The 24,133-nt window shown below is 49.0% G+C and overlaps 8 protein-coding genes across 8 annotated transcripts; 3 read left to right on the forward strand and 5 right to left on the reverse strand.

Moving 5' to 3' along the window:
- Positions 1-968: 968 nt before the first annotated feature.
- On the reverse strand, positions 969-1,715 carry KY384_009035 (uncharacterized protein; the record flags this gene model as incomplete). The annotated part of the gene is made up of 1 exon (XM_044817521.1): positions 969-1,715. The coding sequence occupies one exon, from the start codon at positions 1,713-1,715 to the stop codon at positions 969-971; it is 747 nt and encodes a 248-aa protein (XP_044664674.1).
- Positions 1,716-2,965: 1,250 nt separating this feature from the next.
- On the forward strand, positions 2,966-3,694 carry KY384_009036 (uncharacterized protein; the record flags this gene model as incomplete). The annotated part of the gene is made up of 1 exon (XM_044817522.1): positions 2,966-3,694. One exon carries the CDS (start codon positions 2,966-2,968, stop codon positions 3,692-3,694), a length of 729 nt encoding a protein of 242 aa, XP_044664675.1.
- Positions 3,695-4,235: 541 nt separating this feature from the next.
- KY384_009037 (uncharacterized protein) lies at positions 4,236-5,351 on the reverse strand (the record flags this gene model as incomplete). The annotated part of the gene is made up of 2 exons (XM_044817523.1): positions 4,236-4,434; positions 4,561-5,351. The coding sequence occupies 2 exons, from the start codon at positions 5,349-5,351 to the stop codon at positions 4,236-4,238; spliced, it is 990 nt and encodes a 329-aa protein (XP_044664676.1).
- Positions 5,352-8,871: 3,520 nt separating this feature from the next.
- Positions 8,872-10,585, forward strand: CYP51B_2 (Sterol 14-alpha demethylase; the record flags this gene model as incomplete). The annotated part of the gene is made up of 3 exons (XM_044817524.1): positions 8,872-9,117; positions 9,174-9,371; positions 9,428-10,585. The coding sequence occupies 3 exons, from the start codon at positions 8,872-8,874 to the stop codon at positions 10,583-10,585; spliced, it is 1,602 nt and encodes a 533-aa protein (XP_044664677.1).
- Positions 10,586-10,814: 229 nt separating this feature from the next.
- KY384_009039 (uncharacterized protein) lies at positions 10,815-12,176 on the reverse strand (the record flags this gene model as incomplete). The annotated part of the gene is given in 3 exon segments (XM_044817525.1): positions 10,815-11,065; positions 11,080-11,916; positions 11,960-12,176. The coding sequence occupies 3 exon segments, from the start codon at positions 12,174-12,176 to the stop codon at positions 10,815-10,817; spliced, it is 1,305 nt and encodes a 434-aa protein (XP_044664678.1).
- A 309-nt stretch (positions 12,177-12,485) lies between these two features.
- Positions 12,486-17,204, reverse strand: KY384_009040 (uncharacterized protein; the record flags this gene model as incomplete). The annotated part of the gene is made up of 4 exons (XM_044817526.1): positions 12,486-14,197; positions 14,247-14,563; positions 15,513-17,005; positions 17,058-17,204. The coding sequence occupies 4 exons, from the start codon at positions 17,202-17,204 to the stop codon at positions 12,486-12,488; spliced, it is 3,669 nt and encodes a 1,222-aa protein (XP_044664679.1).
- Positions 17,205-17,517: 313 nt separating this feature from the next.
- KY384_009041 (uncharacterized protein) lies at positions 17,518-21,767 on the reverse strand (the record flags this gene model as incomplete). The annotated part of the gene is made up of 6 exons (XM_044817527.1): positions 17,518-17,624; positions 17,788-18,402; positions 18,637-18,745; positions 18,797-19,882; positions 19,935-21,708; positions 21,757-21,767. 6 exons carry the CDS (start codon positions 21,765-21,767, stop codon positions 17,518-17,520), a joined length of 3,702 nt encoding a protein of 1,233 aa, XP_044664680.1.
- Positions 21,768-22,244: 477 nt separating this feature from the next.
- Positions 22,245-24,044, forward strand: KY384_009042 (uncharacterized protein; the record flags this gene model as incomplete). The annotated part of the gene is made up of 2 exons (XM_044817528.1): positions 22,245-22,881; positions 22,933-24,044. 2 exons carry the CDS (start codon positions 22,245-22,247, stop codon positions 24,042-24,044), a joined length of 1,749 nt encoding a protein of 582 aa, XP_044664681.1.
- Between the last annotated feature and the right edge of the window lie 89 nt (positions 24,045-24,133).

A 24,133-nucleotide genomic window follows, 5' to 3' on the forward strand; every position in this document is an offset into this window, starting at 1 on the left:
TTCAAAATCAAAGAACATTTGACCATCAGACTCTCCAATTTGTACGAGTGATAGAAGGTAGGATTCTCGATATTCAGTTATAGTTATAGTTCAAGCCACTGTCAATGCCTGTGGAGGCGCAAGCTAGGTTTTCCCACTCTTCTGTCTTTCATTCCGGCGCTTTTGCACTATTTCTTACAATATCTTTGCATCACTTCAGCAGAAACGTATTTGATCTATTTCCACCATCTACACAACCAACCAAATGCCTGCCTTTTTGTGGGACAATTCCACCATCCCAGTCTCGAATTCAAATGTCACAATCAATTTTGGAGAGATGCATGCCCTTCGTGAACTCACCATGGATGGTCTCTATTTGTGGTTCATTCTCATGTGCTTGTTGATTTTCTTCCTTGGAGGTGAGTATATGACTCCATACCAGCTTAATTTACTAATTGTAGCGTTTGAAGGGCTTTTGAGACACAGATCATGGATGTGAAAGTTTTGGACATGGTATGGATGAGTAGAAGTTGTGGTGAGTGGAGATGTATTGCTTTCATTAAATGTACACTGATGTAACAATAAAAGCAGGAGAATTCTTCGCAGGAGGAAATATGGGAATGTAAAAGAAGTTGCAGGAATGAGACAGACGGAGTACACAGGAAGGTGTGGATCATTATGATCATATTACATGGGATATAATGTCTCTACTCTGAATTACGGATGCATCGAACTCGATGCTAGTCCCTCGCCAAGCTATTTCTGATTAAGAGAATTGCGCTGTGTCCGCATCCCAAAAACGTACAAAATGATGTGCTTCATCTGCTGAAGAAGCCATGCACAACGCCTATTTTTGAGCATCTCACTTTGTTCCAAAGCTGACGCAAGGACGCCGTAGCCTACTAAACATTCTACCCTCGTACTCACGAAGTTCACAAGGGAGCCGACAAGCGTTTCGGAGTCGACGTTTCTCGAGGTCCAAAACACTCTCACATTACACTATCCCGCCCATATGAATGACCACCCCAACTCTGATGTAGCCTCGGCGAATCCGAAGAGATCGACGAGACGTGTGGCGAAGAAAACCCGGGTGGAGGCTGAGGTGACGGTCCCGGAGTCCTCTGAACCAGGCCTCCACCATCCAACTCGCTATACGGTCTACCCGACGCATTTGTATCGGCAGGAATAGACATGAGTTCATGGGCTTCAATGATGAGGTCAGCTTTTTCGTCTTCCACACAGGTCCTAGTAAGCTTACCCTGTGAGTATTCGTTTTTCTCCATGTCTTTTGAGAGCGGTGCGGTCTCGCTCGCATGCTTCACATCCTGATCTGGGATCTCTTTTCCCGCCGCACGTGCTCTCGCCCGGGAGTGGGCTGCCTGCTGGCGAGACCGTATAGCCCGTCGACGAAATAGAAGGGCGAATACTGTGAGTAGGATGGCCACTGCGACGAATCCACCGATAGCACTTCCGGCGATAGTGCCAGTGTTTGTGTGATGGATAGATTGAGAGACGCGGGTTGTGGCGGCCGCTGCGGATGTATCTTGAATGCTCCCCGAGGACGATGTTCCAGCTGCACTTGCACCGGATGAGGAGGTTGCTGAATGAGAGGCAGTCGTTGCTGACGAGGATGGCAAGAAGTCTGCTGCTTCGCCTGGATTTGAAGAAAGAAAACCAGCCAGCACCTCACCAGACGGACACCCACTTGCACATGGGTTGATTCTGCAGCAACCCATGAAAGGTGGGTCAGTGTCAGCACACGTGTACCATCCAGTATCGTTTGTTGGACACTGTTGATCTGCAATCTTCCCATAATGCGAAGCATCGAAGCTTGCTGGCTCCACGTTGCCAGCAGAGCACCCTTTTAAGCATGCATCTTCGCGACAGCAGCCGACAAAATGTGTCTTCTCATCAGGGCAGGCATAGAATTGCCCTCCGCTTGGACAAGATGGATCGAAGGATTGTCGGCGAAGGTGTGATTGCACGTTCAATGACATCTCGAGACGATGTGACCAAGAAATCTCGGAGAATCACGATGATGTGTAAATGAAGCGCAAAGACTGAGTCCTAAACTTGAAAAAAGGCAAAAGAAGAACAAGTAAGTCTGTGAGAGAAGAACGGGAGAATCTCAGTTTTGATGAGCCGAAGGGGTCAGGTCAGGAGCTCGCTCCATATTTCCTGAATTCTTTGGAAAATAGGCAAGTCGTATACTCACCTGCATAGGTTTCCGGACGATAGCGATAATGGTGGTCCAGCTGGACTGGGAAAGGCTGGATGGTCACGCTTGCCTGCATACGAGTCCCGAGAAGAGGCAGGAACTACAGACAGGACCCGGCAGCTTCACAGCTTCGCAATATGACGTTTGCAAATGATGGACCAGAAATTTATCTACATGACATATGTGGTTAATAATGGCTGGTCAGCTTACCTTCTCTTTGGCCCCTTTGGCGCAGGGGCTGTACAAAGAATCCTGGATGTTGGCTCCCTCATTTTTCTACTTTCGGAAGGTAGACAGTCTCACTTGAAAATATGGTGGACTGGAGATCGAAAGGTTCCGTTGTGTGGGGAGGAAAATCTTGAACGCCATCTACGCATGACGAGTTCGCTGTCCATTGATCCCCTTGGCTCTCATGTTGCATCGTTCGTCAGCGCTCGTCTCGATGACTGGATTGCATCACCAGTTGTAGGAGTGCTTGGGCTTAATGTTGGTGTACTGCCTCATGCGAGACTGGTGGCGAACAGCCGACCTAGACTTGTCTAAGCCGAGAGTGCTCGTCGTATGACTCCTCTATTTTTAGGAAGGCATCCTTCAATATTTGTACTTCCTGTGGCAGAGTATGGTGAGGCCAAAATATCCGAGTGGTGAAAATAGGGGTACTCTAGCGCGAATTGCGGGCCGAAACTTCCGCGGGAGCTGCATCAGATTTCTATTCCAGCATTGATTCACCAATTGTGCATTCTCCAGTGCCTCTACCTTGCGATCAGGATGAACGTTACGAGAAGGGCGCCGTCAGTGCGCCTACTAAGCTCACTCCATCAATCAATCTGCTCCGGATGCCTTGATCGCCGACGGCTGCACTCAAGCACCTCTCATCTACCAATACCCTCACCAACACCATTCATTCCAGATGTACCGACCTTCCTCACCGTCATAGGACGCGGTCTCTCTAAACACGCCACCCAAATTCCCAATTGGCCATCTTTGTTTACACTATCGAGCGCTCAATTATCAGAACTCGGTGTTGAGCCCGCCCGGACGCGGAAGTATCTGCTCTGGTGGCGAGATCGATTCAGGAGAGGCATCTTTGGCCCGGGAGGGGACCTGAAGCATGTGAAAGATGGAGTCGGCGAACTGAAAATTGTTGAAATGCAAGCGGGCAGCTCTCAGCCTGCGGCGATAGCGGGCCTGGACCCAACGGCAACAATCCCGAACACGAAGAGAATTGTGGTCAATATACCAGAAGAGCTGCTGGAGGATCGTTCGAATGTACGAGACTTGAAGGCTGTGGAAGGTATGCGGATAGAAGGAGCGCGATCAATCAAGGGGCCGTTCGCCGCACCTGTGAAAGGCACGAGAGGCAGCGTGGCGACTATGAAGGTGCAGGAGGGCATGTGGGAAGTGAGGAGAGGGATCAAGGTTGATGGGGGTGAGAGGAGGAAGAAACAGGTTAGAAGGCAAAGATTGCTTGAGTCGAGGAAGAAGTCGAGAGCATGATCCAATGACAGGAATCAACATCTTGTATTAACGGCGAGACAAATTGTGGGGGCAATAGAGTACTGTCACCTTTGGTGGTATTAAATCGCTCGAGTTTTTCTTATTGTGTAAAATTCTCAATGTGAAAGTGTCTTGCGAAATAAGTGCGAGATCTAATCCGGTCAATATCGAAATATTGCTTTATTAGAGATGCTTGCCATGCTGTTGCTAATCCATTGGGGTGGCCTTCCCAATGCTCTTCTATGTTCTCCACCTGGATATAAATGCCAACAATTTGAGTCGGGGACAGCGCTCGAGCAAATATGTGTCAAATGGAGAAGGTAGAAATAATATTGCCTACTATTCTGGAAGATCTTTTGATATCAGATTCTGATTAATTGACAGCAGACTGTCAAAGATCCGATTGCAAAGCTACATCATTAGGTTACAATCTACATCGCGTTTATCTTACAGTACCTTCACATGAGAAACACCCGGCAGCACGCTCCTCAACACCCTTTCGGGCACGAATACCTACTGTCATCTTCCAAGCTGCCACATTTTAGTCTTTGATCAGTCCCTGCTGACGTGGCTTTTTTATCCACTCCATTAGCAAGCCAACATCTTTCACAACGGCTCCAGGCACGCCGAGTCTCTGCATCCACATTGGCAGCCATCCTTTGGCATCACTAGCTGTGGCCATGAGCCATTCGATATTCGAATCTGAAAGTATCCGCACGCGCTCTACGCTTACGTACATGCTAGATGATCATTAGCAAATTGAAATCTGTCTCTTGAACCCCGAATACGCTGGATCTTTTTGTTCAAGCACCAAAATCAGAATGAAAAGCAAGCCTGCGACTGGCAGGAAGATAATGGTGACGTACCCCAAAATGACCTGTTTCTTCTGCAGTTTATCCTTCCCCTCCTTGAGATTACGCTTGTTACTGTAGAAAGCAGCAGTAAAACTACTTATGTCGACAGGTAACTGTACCACGAGCAGTTCATCCTGAAGGGGCCCTTTCGCCGTTATGACAAGAACAGAGAAACAACGATTATAGAGTCCAAACGGCAATTGGTGGCACATTTCTTGCACGCTCATCTGTACGTCCGTGAATTCGCCACTTGTGCTAGACAACTTCCCTTCGAATCCAAATTCTTCGTGGATCTGGTCGTTGTAATTCAAAATTTCGGCGCAGTCATACAAATCTGGTGTATAGTCCTTCTCTCGCTCGGGATGATCTCGTCGGGTGCCATAATCAAACTCCGAAAGAGTTGCGGTACCTTCTTCGCTACTGTTCGTATGATGACTTCTCCGAGCAAACCAATGTTCTGCATTTGCAGGACCATGACCAGACCATTTACGAGGTAATTTTGGATCCTGCCACGAGACATGCTCCAATTCCCGGCTGTATGATTGGGTCAAAAGTTCCACTGGGCTCGTAGAAGGAGGTGACTTTTTGGAACCGTGACTGGTGAATTGGCTGACATTGGCTTTAGTAAAATGGTAGGCTTCTTCCAAGATACTGGTAATGAAAACGTGCAGGCTAGGTCGATCGATAGGCCCCTGATCTGCCTCAGGATTTTCTATTGAAGACTCAAGACCGGCATGAGAAGGGAGCTCATTGATGTGAAGTAGGCGTAAGCGCAGATAATTTCCCAACTTCAGGTCTGCCATCTCCAAGAGCAAAAGATGTGAATATTGAAATGTGAGACCAAGAAGTCGATGACAAAATTGTGATTATTTCAGGAGCGAAAAGCGCGATCAATATACTGCAGACATTTAACGTCTATGCTCAATGAACCGGAAAGTTGCAACAGGAGTCACTAGTTAGAAGGTAGACGTCATCTCAAGGACGATAAAGTCAATGCAACGACGGCGATGCAACGCCTTTGTCATCTATTTCACAGAGACGCGGATAATTGTGTGCACATGAGAACGCGCCCGATGCGCGATGGTCTCGACGAGGCTTTCTCACTTGTTGTCTTGACCTCTGAAGTGCGAATTGAATCTGAAGTATTGATACAGTCGAGATTGATTGGTTGGCTGGTTTGTTCTTACTATCCTACGCAGTTTACTATTGGCCGCTCATGGGAGGTGACTAAGCGGTGTTTGTTTACGTCGTCCCTTCGACTTTTTGCCACCTTAAGTCACTACTACGGCAGTGTCCATTGCTTATCTACGCTCCTTGATGTGTATCTTCCCACTCTGACTACCCCGTATAGATATAGTCGATTGCAAAACACCCTGCGCACTATAGTAAGGAAGTTTTTCTCAAAAAAAAAAAAGAATTGAAATTTGAATTCCAGATATGGCTTAATCTTTTATGCTTGATTTCCAGTGGTGCTTCAAGATCAGCAAGTTGATAATGGGTTCAACGCTCTTTCTAAGAGCGCTCACATAGCTTCTTATCCAAAAAATTCGGCTTGACTTTGGTTGAGATTGAAAGTCTTTTCCTTTTGAGTATCGGATTTTCAATTGCCACAAAGTTGCAAACGGGCTGAAGAACGTCTACGAAAGTAGATGGCATCATCAATTATACTCAGACGTTGTTTTGGGGGATTGCCAATGGTTACACTTGGGCAACCAATTCATCGCGCATCTTGATCTAAGCCGGTGGACTACGCTCGTCGACCCAAAAACACAGTGTTCAACGCCTGACTATTGACCGTTCACACGAACCGTAGATTCGAAGTATAACAATTTTGAAAGATTGAACACGAGAAGAGCAAACATTACATTCTCTCATCTTGACACACTGACGGAACGATCGATATCCTCATGATAACCTCGTTTTCCTTAGCGGCGTGAAGAAGAATATTTTCCCCACCACGCCGACATCGCGGTGCCGTCTTTGGAACAGGCATATGCCCCATGTTGATCTGCATAAGCTTCGCAGCCTCTTCCTTTCGCATACGCATAATCACTTGTTTCGGACACCGTCATCTAAAAGGTGAATGAGTTGATTAACATGTCTATTGACTAGGATTAGGTAACACATTTCTGGTAGCTTACCTCTTTTTTGCTACCACCTTTGCTACGTCTAGACGCAGTTTTGACGCCGGCTGCTGCACTTACACCTGCGAGAACAAGGGCGCCAACTTCGAGTCCTGACATCTTGCAAGAAATGAGGAGCTTCTGAGATTCTGTACGCGAAGATATCTAAGGGAGACGAAATGATCTGAGGTGGTATTGTTGGTATCTGGGGCTGTGAGAAAAAGCAACCTAGGTGGGGATTGAGCTCCTTTTCTCAAAAGTCAGACGAGGCTGAAGCGAGCCTTGCCAGCACACAAGGCCAACATCGAGCATTTCAAGCTGTCGAAACTGTACGCTAGCCAGCGGACTTCTTGCATGGAGTCACATTGATAAGCATCCTGCATGGAAACGACACTGTGAACACATTCGGCCCCCTTCATGTGACAGCCAGTAATGTTCGACCCAGCTATCTTCACATCCAGAAATTGCAAGCTAGAGCGAATGTTGGCGCTAGCCTCTATCTGGCAAAACCATTCCTCGCAGAGCCTCATAATGTCGGCGAAGGGCTCCCCACCTGACGCCTGATCAGGTTGAGAACCTTCTTCTTATCATAAGTGTATGGCTGATATAGGCCGTTATTGGAGCCACGTATCGAATAGTGCAGGCACTACCACCATCATAGCTCTCGAATCACAAGCCTGCAGTGCGTTTCTGCAGCGCCCCATTCCCAGGCTAAATAAGGTCGGGATAGTCTCTCATTTCCTCAGGAAGAACCAGAGCCTTGTCTTAGTCGGTGGGGCCCGTCAGTCGATGATTTTCTGAACAACAACTCAAGAGTAGAGGATTCTCGTACGACATCCTCCCAGACAGGAGGACGAAGAAATTCCTTAGGCACGAAGGGACCCGTCGTACTCATTAAGTGGCGCATCTTCTACTCACGATGGGCTTCCACCTTTTCAAGTCCAAAGGTTATCGATCGATTTCCAGTAAAGTAAGCCCCCGCTAATACTCCTCAGATAAGAACACCTCTTCCGAGCTCTCAGGCCACTCCACCAGAACAAGCGGACCCTCCGTTGCACGAACAACCAAAGGTGGCTCGGGCATTGGCTCGGGCACCTACGCAGAGAAAGGCGGCCGTGCCGCGGCCACAAGCCATCACGGCAGCGCATGGAGCAAGTCCGTCGCGTACGGTGGTAACGCTGACAAGGGCAAGAGCAGCAAGCATCATCAAGTCTCCTCGAGGCAATTTTACACTTACACATCCGGCAATGCGGTCGCGGGCGTGATCCCAGGCGGGTCATACGCATACGCCGGACCAGGAGGGTATGCAGAGGCTGGATATCGTGATGGTAGCCGGTTTGGCGCTTCAGTGGCATGCGGTGGGAAGAAGAATGGGAAGAAGCAGGATGCTATCCAATTTCGCTAGGGTAATTTGGTACCTCGCGGAAGTCATCGAACGGAGGAGGGAGGATTGCGTATGACTAAAGATCCGTTTATTGTTTCCCAAATCTCGGTCTGCATGTTGAAAAAATTCCGATGCGGGTTATCTTTCTGTAATGAGAGTTGTCAAGAGTAAGCTGCAGTACCTGCCTTTCACTACAGAATTGTTTAAATGACGTAATCCGGTTGGTTTCATTTAGCTGGATACTTTCTTTCGGCTGAGGTTTGGTGATTCAAGGTAGACGTCATCTCGGTATTGAATGTCATCCATTCTAGAGAAACGCGGCTCGGGCAGTGGCAGGAGGCTCAGGGCGCAGAGGTGCACAGGTTGCAGTGAGCTTTTTGAATTGCAGATCATAGGTCCTTGGACCAATTGCTTTGGATTGGCCACGCTTCAAAGCGAAAGTATGAGGCCATTTATGAGATTGAGAAGTTGCAGATGGTACCGTCGTAGATGGGTTCTTTGACAGGAGCCAGCTTCAAGCTGGGGAGCTAGCCAGACACTCCTCGCGCCAATGTCTCTCGGTGTCACAGCTCAGTGTCAGGTTATCGACTATCTCTGCTTTGTTGATTACCAGACCGTCAATACGGAAGAGAAGAGGTAATCATCGTGGCTGGTTGTGGCGTGAGAGGCTTCCCGATTCCGTCCGCATCAAAATTGCCGAATTGGGCAAGCGTTTGTTTTCTTTTTTTTCCACATTCCTCGTCGCCCATGGTTCGCGTACCTGCACACTCTCTTGAGTTGCGATGACATGATCTATATGCTATACCACAAATCACAATGGGTCTCATTGGCTTCATATCCCGTTGCTTAAGCAATTGCCTGGGCACGTCCTCCCCTGGTCTTGTCTTCGCCACGTTCATCTCCTCACTATTGCTGCTTGCTATTGTCGCCAATGTCCTGAGTCAACTGCTGTTCCGCAATCCCAATGAGCCTCCTTTGGTCTTTTACTGGGTGCCCTTCATTGGCAGTACTGTCGAATACGGGATTGACCCCTACAGGTTCTTTTTCCAATGCAGGCAAAAGGTACGCGATTCTGGCCATGAGCAAGCATAAATACCATCAGCTGATCCAGTATTCAGTATGGTGATGTATTTACATTCATCTTGCTTGGAAAGAAGACCACTGTCTGCCTTGGGGTTAAAGGCAATGACTTCATACTGAACGGAAAGCACAAGGATCTTAATGCAGAGGAGATATACAGCCCACTTACGACGCCTGTATTTGGCAAAGATGTTGTGTACGACTGTCCAAACGCGAAGCTCATGGAGCAGAAGAAGGTCAGCATCTCGTTCCACTCGTACCTGTACTGCGACGGATCTGATCCACCATCCAGTTCGTCAAATTTGGCCTCACGTCTGAATCTCTCAAATCCTACGTGCCCCTAATTACCTCCGAAGTCCAGTCCTACATGAAAAGCAGCCCTTTTTTTGCCGTGGACCGCACGCCCGGTACGTTGGATGTATCGAAAATCATGGCGGAAATCACAATCTACACCGCTTCACGCTCCCTCCAAGGCCGTGAAGTCCGCTCAAGATTCGACTCGACATTCGCCGACCTGTATCACGACTTAGACATGGGATTCTCTCCAATCAACTTCATGCTGCCGTGGGCGCCGCTTCCTCATAATCGAAAGAGGGACTATGCGCAGCAAAAGATGGCTCAGACCTACCTAGACATAATTCGAGAGCGGCGTCAGGCAGGCACTAAGCGCGACTCTGAAGATATGATTTGGAACCTAATGCAGTGTTCATACAAAGATGGACGGCCCGTCCCAGACACTGAGGTCGCCCACATGATGATAGCACTTCTTATGGCAGGCCAGCACTCTTCATCAAGTACCTCAGCCTGGATCCTTCTACGGCTCGCAACCAGACCCGACATCATGGACGAGCTTTATGACGAGCTCATCCGCGTCCTGGGGCCAGACCTTCCTCCCCTCACCTACGACACCCTACAAAAACTTACAATGAACGCCCAAGTTGTAAGGGAGACTCTCCGCATACACGCCCCCATCCACAGTATAATGCGCCGTGTAACTTCTCCGATGCCTGTCGAGGGCACACCTTACACCATCCCAACCACACATGTCCTCCTGGCCGCGCCAGGAGTCACCTCCAAAACCTCAAACCACTTCCCCGAGCCAGACCTCTGGGAGCCACACCGATGGGACGCGGACTCGCCTCTGAAGGGCTCAAATAAAGAGACAGAGGCTGAAGATGAGAAGATAGACTACGGATATGGGCTGGTCAGCAAGGGAGCAAGCAGCCCATATCTACCTTTTGGGGCTGGCAGGCACCGCTGCATTGGGGAGGCTTTCGCGTACGTACAGCTAGGCGCGATCCTGGCGGAGTTCACTAGAATGTTGAAATTGGGGACGGTGGACGGTAAAGCTGGCGTCGTTGGGACGGACTACTCTAGTCTATTCAGCAGGCCGCTGGCACCGGCTGTGGTGAAATGGGAATGGAGGCAACAGCCAGAGAAGACTGCATAATGATATTATTAATCAACAAGGAAAGACTGCATGAGCAGCATCGGCTCCACTGCCAAAGGTCGCAGGACCTATATCACCTTTTTCGGAGTAGAAATATGCCGCTCGCGCTTGGCAAGGCAGGTGCAAATCAAATGTAGTTTTGGTATCACGTTCTACGTTCCCTCGTCATTGTCAGCACGTTGACGCAGCGAAAAGCTTTCAACTGAGGGGTCTATCAACTTCCACTGCTTCAATCATCAAACCCAGTCCTCACGCCCCTACCCCTCCCCATCGTTGCCCCACCTCCTCCCATCATCCCATTGACCTTCCCATCGACCTCCTTGGCCTCCCTCTCCCGCTCCTGCAACATCTTCATTCTCTCCCCCTTGATGACCCCCAAACCCCCTCCAAACTCGCCCTCCACGTATCCAGTCGCCCCTGCACCTCCGTCCACTGCTTCTCCCCAAATACCCTGTACGTGCTCCTGTGAATCAAGAACGTCTGGTTCAGCTGACTCAATTTCCCCTCCACCAAGCCCGCGCGTATCACATCAATAACCCACATCTCGACATCCTCGGCAGAAATTTGCAAAGCTTTCGCAATATGCTGGTAAGGCAGACTCCTCGATGGTGTCGATGCCGCGAGGCTTGCGAGAGTGAGGAGCCGCATTTTCCGCAGCAGAAGCGAAGGGTTCAGCCCGCCGATCTCGAGGAAATCGTCGTGGCTTTCTAGAAAGTCGTTGTAGTCGTCTAATTGCTCGGCGTTGAATAGTTCCAGGAATTCGTACCAATCCGGCTCGCTCTTCCTCAGCGCCTGGATTGCATCGCACACGGTGAGGTCTTGGAAGGAGAAGTGGGTAGGGTGAGTGAGAGCGGCTTTCAGGGCGCGGATGGCGAGGTCGTGAGAGGATTCGTTGGCCGCTTCGTCTGTGGGAATGGTGCGTAGAGCTCGGAGGAGATAGTTGTAGGATTCATCCTCGTCCCCTACTTCGGCTGCCACATCTGAGATCTGCAGGAATAGAGAGCGTTGATCTTCTTCGTCGGTCTCCCAGAGGGCGATCCAGCCGTCAAGGTTCTTGAGTTGAGGGCGAAGGGTTTCGAAGAGACCGGAGGAGCGGACAACGCGGAGGGTGGCCAGGAAGACGTGGTAGCGGGCGTCGGAGTTGGCTGGGAGGATGTTGAAGACTGTAGTGAGGATAGATAGGGCAAGACCGGGGCCATTAGGAGTGGGGAAGGGAGCACAGAGATTTTGTGTCATTTTGGGCAGAAACATTTCGGCGCGGGAGGACTGGGTGACAAGGTGGACGAGGAGGTTGTATGCTGCCACGAACTCTGCGAATTTCATGGTGTAAGCTTGAACTGAGCTGGTATGCCCATGTATGCATAATTCTCATACCTCTTTCTGGCGCATTGTTCAGGACTGAGCTGGCTGTGACGAGCTTTTTGAGCACGTCGTCTTTCTTTTCTTGGGTGAGTAGAGGTGTGACTTCGGGTTTGATGGGCGTAGCATCGGGATTCTGCTTTTTTGACACATCGTCGAGATACTGCGCAAGCTCTTCTGAGAGCTCCTCAAATGTACCCTCTATGAGCAAGGTATTTGAGGGACCAGGCATTTCGAGTGGTTGATGACAGTTGGGGAAAATCCGTCACTGCGGAGTTTGTGCGGAGCAGCATTTAGCGCTCCTTGTAAGAAATCGTCTTGACTGCCAAATCTTCCCACAGAGTATCAGGGAATTCAATGGCATCCTCTCAAAATTGATTTGATAACGTACAACTTGATTGAGATCCCTCATCCTAGCGGCCAATGCTACATGCTGCGTTACCCATGTATCCTGCGCCACGCTTGATTGCCAAATTCCATATCACGGTGTCCAGCTTCCCAAATCGTAGTGCCAGAAGCAAAGCTAAAGAAACCCCAGCATCTACCACCGTTTTGTTGGGGAAGGCACTTCATCTTCAGGCTCTACTCGCACGAGGATTTCCTCCAATAGACCCTCCAGGAATAACTTGACTCCTCCACCCATTCCTACTTTTCCGTCCGCAATAATTTCCTTGTCTAATTTGTCGATCTCAGAAAGCACGCCCGCCAGCTTTGTTATATGTTTCGTCATCTTCTCGTGGGTGGCTTTGCGGCGGTAATCAGTTTCTTTGATCGTGTTGACTTGCATTTGCGTCAATGGCTTGGTGCGGGTCACATCCTGATTCCTCTGAAGGTGCTCGTTTAGACTGAAGGTTCGTCGATTAAGGGAAGCTTGTACGGCAGGGATCAAAACACTGTTCAAGGGCGTCACCTCACTATCAGAGTCAATGCCGCGAAGGGTGGTTGAGCTGAGATTCGTTGGGAATTGCGTCTCCGTAGGATTCCGCGTCTCGTGGAGTCGATTGTCTTCAGGCTGGCTTAGGCCTGCAAGTTGGCCTGCTGGTGCCTGTGTAGCTGCTAAGTCAAATGGTGACCCATTAGGCAGAGGCAGCTGTGGCACCTGGAAGGAAGTTGGCTGCATTGGAAGCGCTCGATTCTGTGTTGGCAAGTCTTGGGAGTATCGGCTAGGAGTACTAGGAAGAGGGATGAATGGTGGAATCTCCGATACAACAAACTTGTCTTTCGGGCTTTTCTGATGCTTGTTTATTTGGAAACCCTGTTTCTCGGAATGGGGTGGGAGTCTTGCTGTCGTTTGATCTTGATTCGGCCCAAGCCCGAGTTTTGCCATACTTTGGCTAAGAGAAACGTGATCGGATTTCTGCCATTCTGAGGATATCTGACGACTTGAATTCGCATCTCCAATCCCTAAGCCTCTGGTAGGAGGATTTTTGGCAGGTGATGGAGGAAGAGGGACTTTGCTGGGGGACATTGGTGTGCGGTCGGCGAAGATAGGTTTCCGTTGTGGTGACAACCCCCGGCCCTGGCGCTCAGGCGAATGAACCCTCACCGTCTCCTCTGCAGAACCCGAAATTTTCTTCTGTCTGTCGACGGAAGGTTTCCGGTCTGGACTTTGATTTTCCAATCTTCTGTCTAGTGGAGGCTGCGCCCTCGCATTCGCTGCCGATTCGTTGAGGTCTTTCAGGCCTCGTCCTCGCCCGCCCATTGGTCTCACAGTCCCAAAATCCCAAAGATCTTCTTGATCTGGACCCCCACGAGGGTGCTCATCGGCAGAATCGTCACTGTCCTCTGAATCGTTGTCTCCATGAGTAGCTTGCCACCTCTCATGACGTTCTATCAGTTCAGTAAGATATGTAGTTTTCTTAGCCTTGCGGATGAAGGGATGCTTCAACAAATCCTTTGCTGTAGGTCGCTCTAAGGGGGATCTTTTGAGGCACATCTCCACAAAATCTTTAAATGGTTTACTAAAGTTGCCTTGGAGTGTAGGTGGCGCGTTCTTTGGTATGAGAAACAATACCTTCATTGGGTGGATGTCAGAGTAGGGCGGCTCCCCTTTGGCCAATTCCAATGCAGTGATTCCTAGCGACCAAATGTCTGCTTTGTGGTCATAACCCGACTGCTTGATGACTTCCGGCGCCATCCAGAATGGTGTGCCTACGAAAGTGTTCTTCTTCGTCATCGTCGCTGTTAGTTGTCCTGAAACACCGAAGTCGGCTAGCTTGACCGACCCATTGGCTCCAAGCAATATGTTCGCAGCTTTCAAGGAGATCAGCAATTACTCAGAGCATGCAATGAGCAACGCTACCTTTGATATCCCTGTGCAATTTCTTGTCTGCATGGAGGTACTCTAGACCCAGTAGCAACTCCCTCAGTATAATGCATATGTACTCCTCCGCCATCAATCCTGGTTTTAACAAGTCGGCGCAGCTACCTCCTGAACAGAATTCCATGATGATCCACAGATCTGAACCTTTGAGGTAAGAGCCAAGATATTGGGTGACATGCGGTGAGTGAAGTTCGGATAGGATGGATATCTCTTGTATGATGTCTTCCACTTCATCCTCGGCATTTTCTACATCGATGATCTTAATGGCGACGGCTTGTCCGCTTCGTCGATCAACACTGGCAAGGCGTTCAGCATGCGTCTTCCCGGACCTCGTCGTAGATCTACCCTTTGTATACCTTGCCAAAGCTACCCCCTCCTATGCAATTTTGCCTGGAGTATAGCGTCTCAGGGTCCACTGTTCCCCCAATATCGTGACTTGTAGAGCTCGTCATCTCGTTTACTGGGGATTTCACGTATCTGAAAGATATCGTCACCCCAATGCTTTGTATTTCTTGTCGGTGCGTATCGAGTGTTCAATCCTGGCGTCGTTGATAGACAATACGTAGGTAATTTCCGTAACCTCACACTGAGCACTGTATCTTGTGATTGGGAGCCCAGACGCAGGAGAGTCGAGGAGTAGATTTAATTTCGTCGACGTGAAGTAATTTCGTAAGCGCAAGGGAGCGAGCTGGTGTCCGCCAATGCGCGACTGATTCGCTCATTAGAGATCGGAACTCAAACACACATTAGGTCCTGTCATTTGGTGGCTCTGCAAATAAATGAAAGGGAGACTGAAGAACCAAATTCGGGAAGTGGACGACACAGTGACGGGAGTAGTGATAGGAAGGTGCTGCACGCTTTGCCATTGGACTACAACCTCTGGGGGTAAACAAAGGGTACGCAGTGACTGATCTGTGCCTCAGTCTATCAGCCCCAAAGCCGAGCACCAATTGTTGTCAGTCGACACTTGACAGAATCGATGCATGAACTGGTAGGTCTAAACAATTCGCCAGCGATCTCCGCCCGCCGTTCCTGCAGCCGCGCCAAGACCCGATTTCTATTCCTGGAATGGTTGAAGACGGGAGTGCCTGCCCTCTTATAACGAATAGGGAGCCCCAAAACCAACACTGCGAGGAATTCACTTTGATGTCGTTGTCACTATCTGCTAATCGCCGACCTCGCGTCGCTCTATGGGGTATCTAAACAATGTACATCCGTCGCATTCACCAAAAAGCCGATCAATACGGTATACCATTCGTAAGAAGTTGAAATTGATCATATCCTTTGGTCGAGTAACTTCCATAGCTTTTCTTGACCAAATCCTTCATAAAGTCAGCAGCTTCCCTCTCGCTTTTCTCCAGCACGAATCGTTCCCGGAGATGCTTGATGGTCTCGGGCTTGAAACAGGGGAGACCGCTACCAAGCATGAGCACCACAAGATGACAGAGCTTTTCCGCATGTGGGCGCGAGGCCAGAAAAGCTTTGACGCACAACTCTTCGAACCACTTGAAAGGTTGTGCGGAGAAACTTCCACCCATCACAGCTATCATCTCCGACGTCAACTTGAAGGGGGCCCTCTCAAACCGGACCCCGCCTGGAGCAATGTCAAAACAGAAGCCAAAGTCGATGTGGAGAATGTGGCCCATGTCGTCGATCATGATATTGCCATTGTGACGGTCTTTGAATTGTAGCAGGTAGGAAATGACTGAATAAGCAGCCATACTCCTCACAAAGTTATTCCGGGCCTCTTGGAATGCAATCGAATTTTCAGTTCCATACTTGAAAACAAAATATTCGTAGAGCCCGTTGATGGACTCTCGGCCAAGCATGTCACGTGAAATAGAGTTGGGCAGCACATCGATTACGCCACATCCTGGTGCGGTAGCTGTCACTCTGTTCGGATAAACGTAAACATCGAGGCCAACGTCATTGAAAATACCCCTGAACGCGGCAATCATCTGCAAAGCCAGGATGTCTTGGCGACAATCATCCCCAACCTTGAATATAGCGGATTGCCAAACCTCGTAGGAAGTGTCTAGAGAGACTGCCTTATTCTGACCACCTGCAATGACATCTCCAGCTGCAAGCTCATTCTTGATCTCGTCCTCAGTCGTTGCACGGGACTTCTTGATGCGAAACGTTGCCATGTAAGGCGCCTTTGCGTGGCTCTGTAATGGTTTGCCCGACTTGCGGTCGATCCCAATGACGGTCCCATCAGGGTTGCTGGGGAGGTAGACACCCACATCTACTTTAATCTTGCGTAATTCTTCCTCGATTTTTTGTTTCTTCTCCGTTTTACTTTTCTTGAGGAACGGACGCAGCTTGCCCGATATATTGGTGATTTCGTCGAAGAACGTAAATTCTCGCTCGTAAAAATCCTTGTCACTGCCCGAAAAACTCGTCACCATACGCTCTTTGATGATGTCCAAAGTCGGCTTCAGAGAGTCGGCGACGCTTGAATCCTCATCCTTGTATGCATTGGCATTCATGTTCCAAATGATCTGATGAGCGAAAAGCTGTGAAAATTTTGCTGTTTCGAGTATGTACCTTTGAACATAGCCAAGAACGTCGTAACGTAGCATTTGAACAATCTGAGGCACATAGAAGAAAGTGATATCGACAGAATGACTCTCGAGCGCGCGTAAAGCGTATTGAATGATGAAAGGGTTATTATTGAACTCAGGGAGGAAGTAAGTAACGGCAGTAACAGGATTCACAGGCGCCCAATACAGTAGGTACTATTTCGGTCAGCGTCATGAGGGAATATTTGAGCTAGATGGCATGGCCTACTTTTAATTGAAAGGATATATCGGAAGGTAGGGATGGACCAATGAGGAGCTGTAGTGCATCTGGCTCGTCAAGAGCACGGTCAGGATATCGAAGCAGCAATGCTCTCACTTCATTGTGAAGCCGAATAGATGGAAACCGGCTTGTCATATGTGTAGCGAGGCCAGGGTTCTCAGTCCATGCAACTGTTAGAACATTGCAAAGCGTCGTCTAAAGCGTGTTAGTGGATGAGTAACACAAGATTAAACCGGGAGCAGTACATCGGAAGGCCCTTTGTTGGAATTGGCTGTCGCAAAAAAATGTCGCCGTTCATGATCCAAAGGATAGAGCCAAACTAGAAGACGAGTCTGTTCATTATCGATCAGGATTGTAAGTAGCTCATGCTTCAGAGCTAGTGATGGAAGAGACCCGGCACTCTGAGCTGAATAGCTTACGACTGACCTCAAGCCCGCTTCAACGTCGGTCATGAGTCGACTTTCTGCTTTGATCTGGAGGCGATTGCCTCCAAACGACCACCTATTGAAATCAATTGCGGCTCTTCCTTCATTTCATTGGCTAGCTCACCTTGGCCTGTGTGAGAACCATGCTAAGCCAGCACTCAAAACTCTGTCCTTTAACAGCCATCTCTTGGTTTGCCCCATTCCAGTAGAGAATCGAAGAACATTTAGACTGAAGAGTACGACTTGAAAATAAAATTCACGAGTTAGAGGATGCCCAGCACATTCTTTCATACTCTCGAGAGTCACAATTGCGAGCCTTTGAAAGACTTGCTGAGATTGAGGGCTGCCGAGTCTGCTTGAGGCAAAATGACTTGTTAAGAACTGTAGAATACGCAAATGGGGCGCGATCAGATCATGGGCTGCTTGTTGCTTCCTTGCTAGAGTTGCCTTCTCAGATGGTGCAAATTCCTCCTTTAGGTAGAACGGATCTAGGTGGCTGCTGAACGTTAGTAAATGTATATTCAGTCGTCTCGCGACCCACCGAAGCTGGGGACTGAAGGCGCCATCACGATTGCGGACACTCTTCTCCCACCCTTCAGCAATTGCCGACAGAATCCTAGGCTCCATTCGCGGGTTTTCGTTGATGATGTTCAACCAGAGAGATATTCCGAGCTTGATGGATTGTTTGGTGAAGACGGTAAATGGTATGCCGACAAGTTGTTGGATGGTCTCGGTTTGCTCAATGTGCCTCCTACAAAGCAGCGCTGCTGCTCGTCTGAGGCTATCTCGCAGCTCGCTGATCGGGATGTAGTCTCCAGCTGATGCACGACTCTCGAGATATGAGAGCAGGTCCTCATCATCGTTTACAGGGTGTCGCAAAGATTGCACAAGTACATTGGCATCACCGTCTGAATCCCATTAGATGTGTGATAAAGTAGAAACTATGAACCTACTCATAGAGAGATATGTGGACCGTTCTGGAGTGTACCCAGGAAGCACGTTTGCATTCTTGTACTCCTGGCGTGTAGTGTATTGAGCAATAAAGTCGGACGCTGTATTGACGTTGCAATCTCCATGTCGATCGATAGCCGCTTTGTTGTCTTAGCTTTGCATGAATGGATGTTGATCGTACTGATACTTACTCAGCTTCTGATCTGCCGCAGGTATAACAGAACCCATGTCTATAGCGAAATTTCTGCCCAAAGCTACATGACCATAGGCTCCGTCGTCCTCATATTCTGACAAGTATGTCTGTAGGCCTCCATTAGTGCACCGAATCAATAATCGTTACATTACGCTTACTTGTAAAAGGCCTTTGATATCCAAAGGCGCACAATCAATGACCATGGTCATCCAATTTTTAGCTCCTTTGTAGAGGCCATCTAAAGTAAGCCGTCTGTGGTCATAGTCGTCCGAAAGCTCTACTGACACATTCCCACGAACAGAGCTGTAGTTCGCCTTCAGCTCATATTCATCAAGTTCCGCTTCTAGACAGCTCGTCCACATGATTGTCAATAGTTCCAACAAGGCATAGAGTGAGGACCTCTGGCAAAGTGCGGATGGAATCTGGCTGACGATTCTATCTACTGAAGAGAAAGCGATGCGCTGGACCTTTAGTATTCGGTGGCAGCAACCCACGAACATGTTTGCCAACTGCTTGGCTACCGAGGGCGCATGGTTATGTTTGTTTGCACCGTGTAAGATCGTGTTCAAGTACACGCCGATGACGTGGTCAGCTATCGCACTCGTGCAAACCTCCATGGCAGGCCCCTCGAGCCCTGCGTCGAGGAAATAGGACAAGATATGGCTACAGTCACCACCTTCCGCTCTGAGGGTTTCCACGAAATATGCAGCAATGAGAAAAATAACCTTTGGGTGAGTGAGGCTCCTGATCTCGGACTCACACTTCGGCAGCAGAGTCATCAAAAGCTTCTTCTGTTCTGCAGTGTTCGGACCGCTCATGCCACGTCTCAGCACAGTATTCAATTCAATGTCGCTCTCGTATTGATCACTGCGATCGTCTGCTACCAAAGCCCTTGACTTCATGGCAAGAATCCGAAGCTCCTTGCGACATTTCTTTCCATAGGCAGAATCGGGAGTGATGCCATGGACAATGACGTTGAACCAAGCTTCTCGATGAAGTCTTGCTACGTTTGGATCCTCGCTAATCTCCTCTTGGTCAGTCTCTACAGAGGCCAAGACTGCTAATGCAGGGAGCAATTCCACTATCTCGCGAGCGGCCAGGTCGACGTCAGCGCGCTTTGTGTTATCTTTCTCATGGGCATCTCCCTTGCTTATGATGGCTTCCAGAAGGCTGGTCAGATACATGGGATAGAGAGGCGAGTCGTGCGATAAAGCACTAGCGATGTGCACGCGAGCACTGTTCACCTAGAAAACATTTAGTATGCTGCATTTTTGCAACATCGGCTGAATTACTTACGGCTTCAAGAAGCGTGCTTTCCTTATTTTTGGTACCCTCATGACTGAGTCGATTATAGAGTTTCAACAGGCTCTTGAATTCTGCCTCTCCGGCTGTCAAAGCCAACAATGCGGTCTCCCGAATGATATGAAGATCTACTGCCAAACTTATTCGACCCAATTTTTGCAACAGCATTGACTGAGTAAGTGAAGCAATTCGGCTGTCTCGTGAGTTTGTTGCTATACACACGACAGCGTGTATGATGTTGCCGTAAGCAGTAGTAACCTCTTCTTCGTCACTCATTACCAAAGAGATCGCGCTCCCGGTTGAATGTTGCATTTGAACGTGATCTAACTGTGTTGCTCCTTTCAGGGATCGTGTGCCGCCATTGCCCTGATTGTGCGTATGTGCCATGCTGTCGTTTCCAGAACCCGCACTCAGTACATTGCCTAACGTGTAAATGCCCGTAATAATTGCGTCTTGAGAAATCAAACGGAGTATGTTTGTCAAGCTCCATGCTGCGACGTCTACGGTCTCGCCCCTTAGTTTGCCTTGAACCACGAACCTAGGTAGAGATCGACTTAATCCAGAGACAATTACAGGAGACTGTTTAGCAACGACGGCCATAGATTTGAGGACTACAGCGGCAAGCATCTCATCTGCCATCGACGCCGCATCGCTCATCTCGTGTTCCAGCCACGGCATTAAGGTGTCGATGCTAGCAACGTCTTCGTCTACAGCCATGCAATTCAAGAAAGTATGTAGAGAAAACGCTTTTGCTGTAAAAGCAAGGCGTTGCTGCCACACAGAACTTAGGCGAATATAGTCCGAATCATTATCCAGCAAATACATTGATTTTGTGGACATGTCTGTTAACAGAACCAGGAGAGCGCTAGTACCCTGCGAATGGCGGGCTGTTGCGCCTTCATCCAGAGACGTCAGAAGCTGGAAAGTATCGGCTTTTTGAAGTTGCACAGGAGTACCAACTAAGAGAGAGCTACAAGATACAAGCAACTTCATGAAACTGCATCGTAACAGCTTGGCACCCAGTGGACGATGATGGGCCTCGTATCGTTCGATGTAAGTCGTCCAATTAGTAAAACGCTGCTGAATCGCTTCGGAGGTTCGAATCGATGACAATACATCTTCCAGAGACTTCATGAACTGATCTTCTAATACATCCTGTAGTGTTCGCACAAGGTTCAACATTCCGCTAGAATCGTAAAAGTTCGTATAAGCAGACACGCCTTCTAAGAATCCGAGGAGCGAGAGGGCATGAGAAGCAATATCTAGACGTTCGCTTCTGAGAAGATGGGCATCTGGTGACTGAGAGCGAGATACTTGGTTCGCAAATGATATGCAATTCTGGATGTACTTTGTTGTACATCCCAAGACCTCATGACGAAGATTACTGTGCTTTATGCCAATTGATAGGATAGCTCCAGTCAGTTGGAAGGTTAGAGACTCCCATGGCGAAGGCTCGATCGCTCGAACAACTGGAGTAGGCCGGAATTGCTGAACATTTGCTTCTAACAAGTATGGAGATAGTTGATGGAGCAATAGGGAGGCTTTCTCGAGGCTGTCGACGAGCGGAGCTGCTTTGCACAGGGCAAACAATAAGTCGGTTTCTTGAGCGCCAATTGGGATTTGTGACAGGCTAGATGCCTGATGGTCGACCTCATAGCTTTCGAAGCTGTTGCAAAGGTCTTCGAAGCCAGACTCTTTTACTTTTGTAGATGTCGCGGCGAGGACGGCAATTTTCTCCAGGGCCTTGGATCGGTATCCATTGAGTGTACTTTGATGCGTCAGCAGATGAAGAACGGAGGAGAGAAAAGGCTCTCACCTGCCCCTCATTCCGAGAAATCATGAGGTTTTATGGCAAGGCCCAAGTCTTCCAACACGCATGGCGCCGCGACAGAAATCACCGACTGTCAAATTCCATTGTTGTGTCAGTCGCGGGTCTTGGCACCTATGAGGTCATCCCGGCTGCTTAGATTTAGGTGGTCGGAGCCCTACACGTCCACGCGATTTTAGGTGCCTTATGGCGCTTTCATGGTATTTTCCTCCCTTCCTTCTTTCTACACTGCACGATCACTTTCTACTATCGTCTTTTGTCTACCCACCAGCAGAAATTCGTCAAGATCTACCATTGATCATTGCTGTTGCTTAAGCTTGCTCAAATGAACATGCAAGAACCAACACATTGCTACTTGTGACGGTTGTTGACAGACAGGCCTTGTCTCTCTCCCCCACAGGTCACACAAGACACTGACATCTCTTCCACCGCTTTTCTTCCCGTCATACAAAGGACAAATATTCCACTTCGAAGACATGGACGAGACAACTCAAGCTCAATTTATGTCCATCACTGGATCCTCTGCACCTTCAGCTGGTCATTATCTCCAGCTTGCTGAAGGCAACGTAGAAGCTGCGATTGAGCTATTTTATGCAAATGATGGTGCTCCATTAGAAGAGCACGCACAGAATCAGCCACCTCCGGTTCCTCCACCTTCCACAAGACCCAATCCTCGCACGCAACCGCCCAGCCAAACCCAGGAAGCTGTAATTGATATAGACTCCGATGAAGATTACCGACCGCCACTAGATGATGACGAAGTGCAAGTCACGGGATCTAGTAGGAGACGAGGCTTGGGATCTACAAGAACGGAATCTGCTTTACACACCCCGCCAGTTGCGACGCCACCTCTAGGTATTGGTGGTCAGGCAATAGATGATGATGAGGCTATGGCCAGGAGACTGCAAGAGGAGTTCTATGGAGGCGGAGGCGCGACAAGCTCAGCAAATCCCCGTGCAGAAATGCTAGATGACGACGGCTACCGAGCACCAATACAACGGACAACAGAGACCCTCGTGGATCCAGGGAACTTCGACCCGTCGAATGCGGATGAGATGAGGGCAGCTGTAATGGAACAAATGATGGCGAGGAGACAAGCAAGAACACAGCAAGGTTTGCTTCCTTTGACTTCGCTAATGGTTGAGCGCTAATCGGCGACCCAAGATCGTCCAGGCATCTTCAATCAAGCTACCTCTATATGGAACGAGACAAGTCCAGAAGCTCATTCGCAACGAGATAGACTTGCAAGAGCTACTGGAGGCGCATCTGAAGCGTCCGCCAAAGCAAATTCTCTAGCAGAAATGTACCGCCCACCTTTCGAACTCATGTCTCGACTGCCTTGGGATCAAGCGCGGGAGTCGGGAAAGGAAGATAAGAAGTGGATTCTAGTCAACATACAAGACCCGTCCATCTTTGACTGCCAACTCTTGAATCGAGACATCTGGAAAAATCCTGGTATAGCGGAGACCGTAAAAGAGAACTTTATCTTCATGCAATACTCTAAGGATGACCGACGGGGTGAGCAGTATATGCAATACTATTTTCAAAACAAAAGCTCAGAGAGTGCATATCCCCACATAGCCATTGTCGATCCGCGGACTGGCGAACAGGTCAAGAAATGGTCAGGACCCCCAGCACCAAAAGCTCCAGATTTCCTGATGCAGCTACATGAGTTCTTGGATCGATACAGTCTCGACGTTGCAGCAAAGAACCCTGTAGCAAAGCGAAAACCGGAGGCCAAAAAGGAAACCCAAGTGGATCGGATGACAGAAGAGCAACAACTCGAGATGGCCATGCAGGCAAGTATGGCTGGGACTGCGGCACCCAAAGAAGATGATCCGGACGACCTCACGCGGAGCGTTGGCAACATATCCGATATCAAGTTACAGGGAGGCCCTGTCGACGGGGACGCACTCTTGTCCGGAGCTCAAGTCGAGCCGTCTACTAATGGAGCGTCTCAACTACCAACCATCTCACCATTTGCCTCCATCACTTCCACAAACCCTCATCTCGAGCCCGCGTCTTCAGTACCAAATACTACCCGAATGCAATTTCGTCATCCCAGTGGACGTGTTGTCCGCCGCTTTGCGCTCTCGGACCCTGTTCGGAGGCTATACGAGTGGCTCAAAGCAGTACCCCTGGAAGGGCAAGATGGAAAGGATTTTGAGCTCGTATTCATGCAGAAAAATCTCATCGGGAGTCTGGATGAGAGCATCGAGCAGGCCGGTCTGAAGAATGGCACCGTCATGGTAGAGATCATTGAGCGAGAGGCTTAGCATAGCAAGGGCAGTGGGGACTCAAAGGGCTTCGTTCTGGCGAAATTGAAGACATAACGAAATAGAAGAGCATGAACCGCAAAGGTCAA

This window comes from Bacidia gigantensis, assembly GCF_019456465.1.
Source record: "Bacidia gigantensis strain McMullin 20006 chromosome Unknown scaffold_268, whole genome shotgun sequence".
NCBI lineage: Eukaryota > Fungi > Ascomycota > Lecanoromycetes > Lecanorales > Ramalinaceae > Bacidia > Bacidia gigantensis.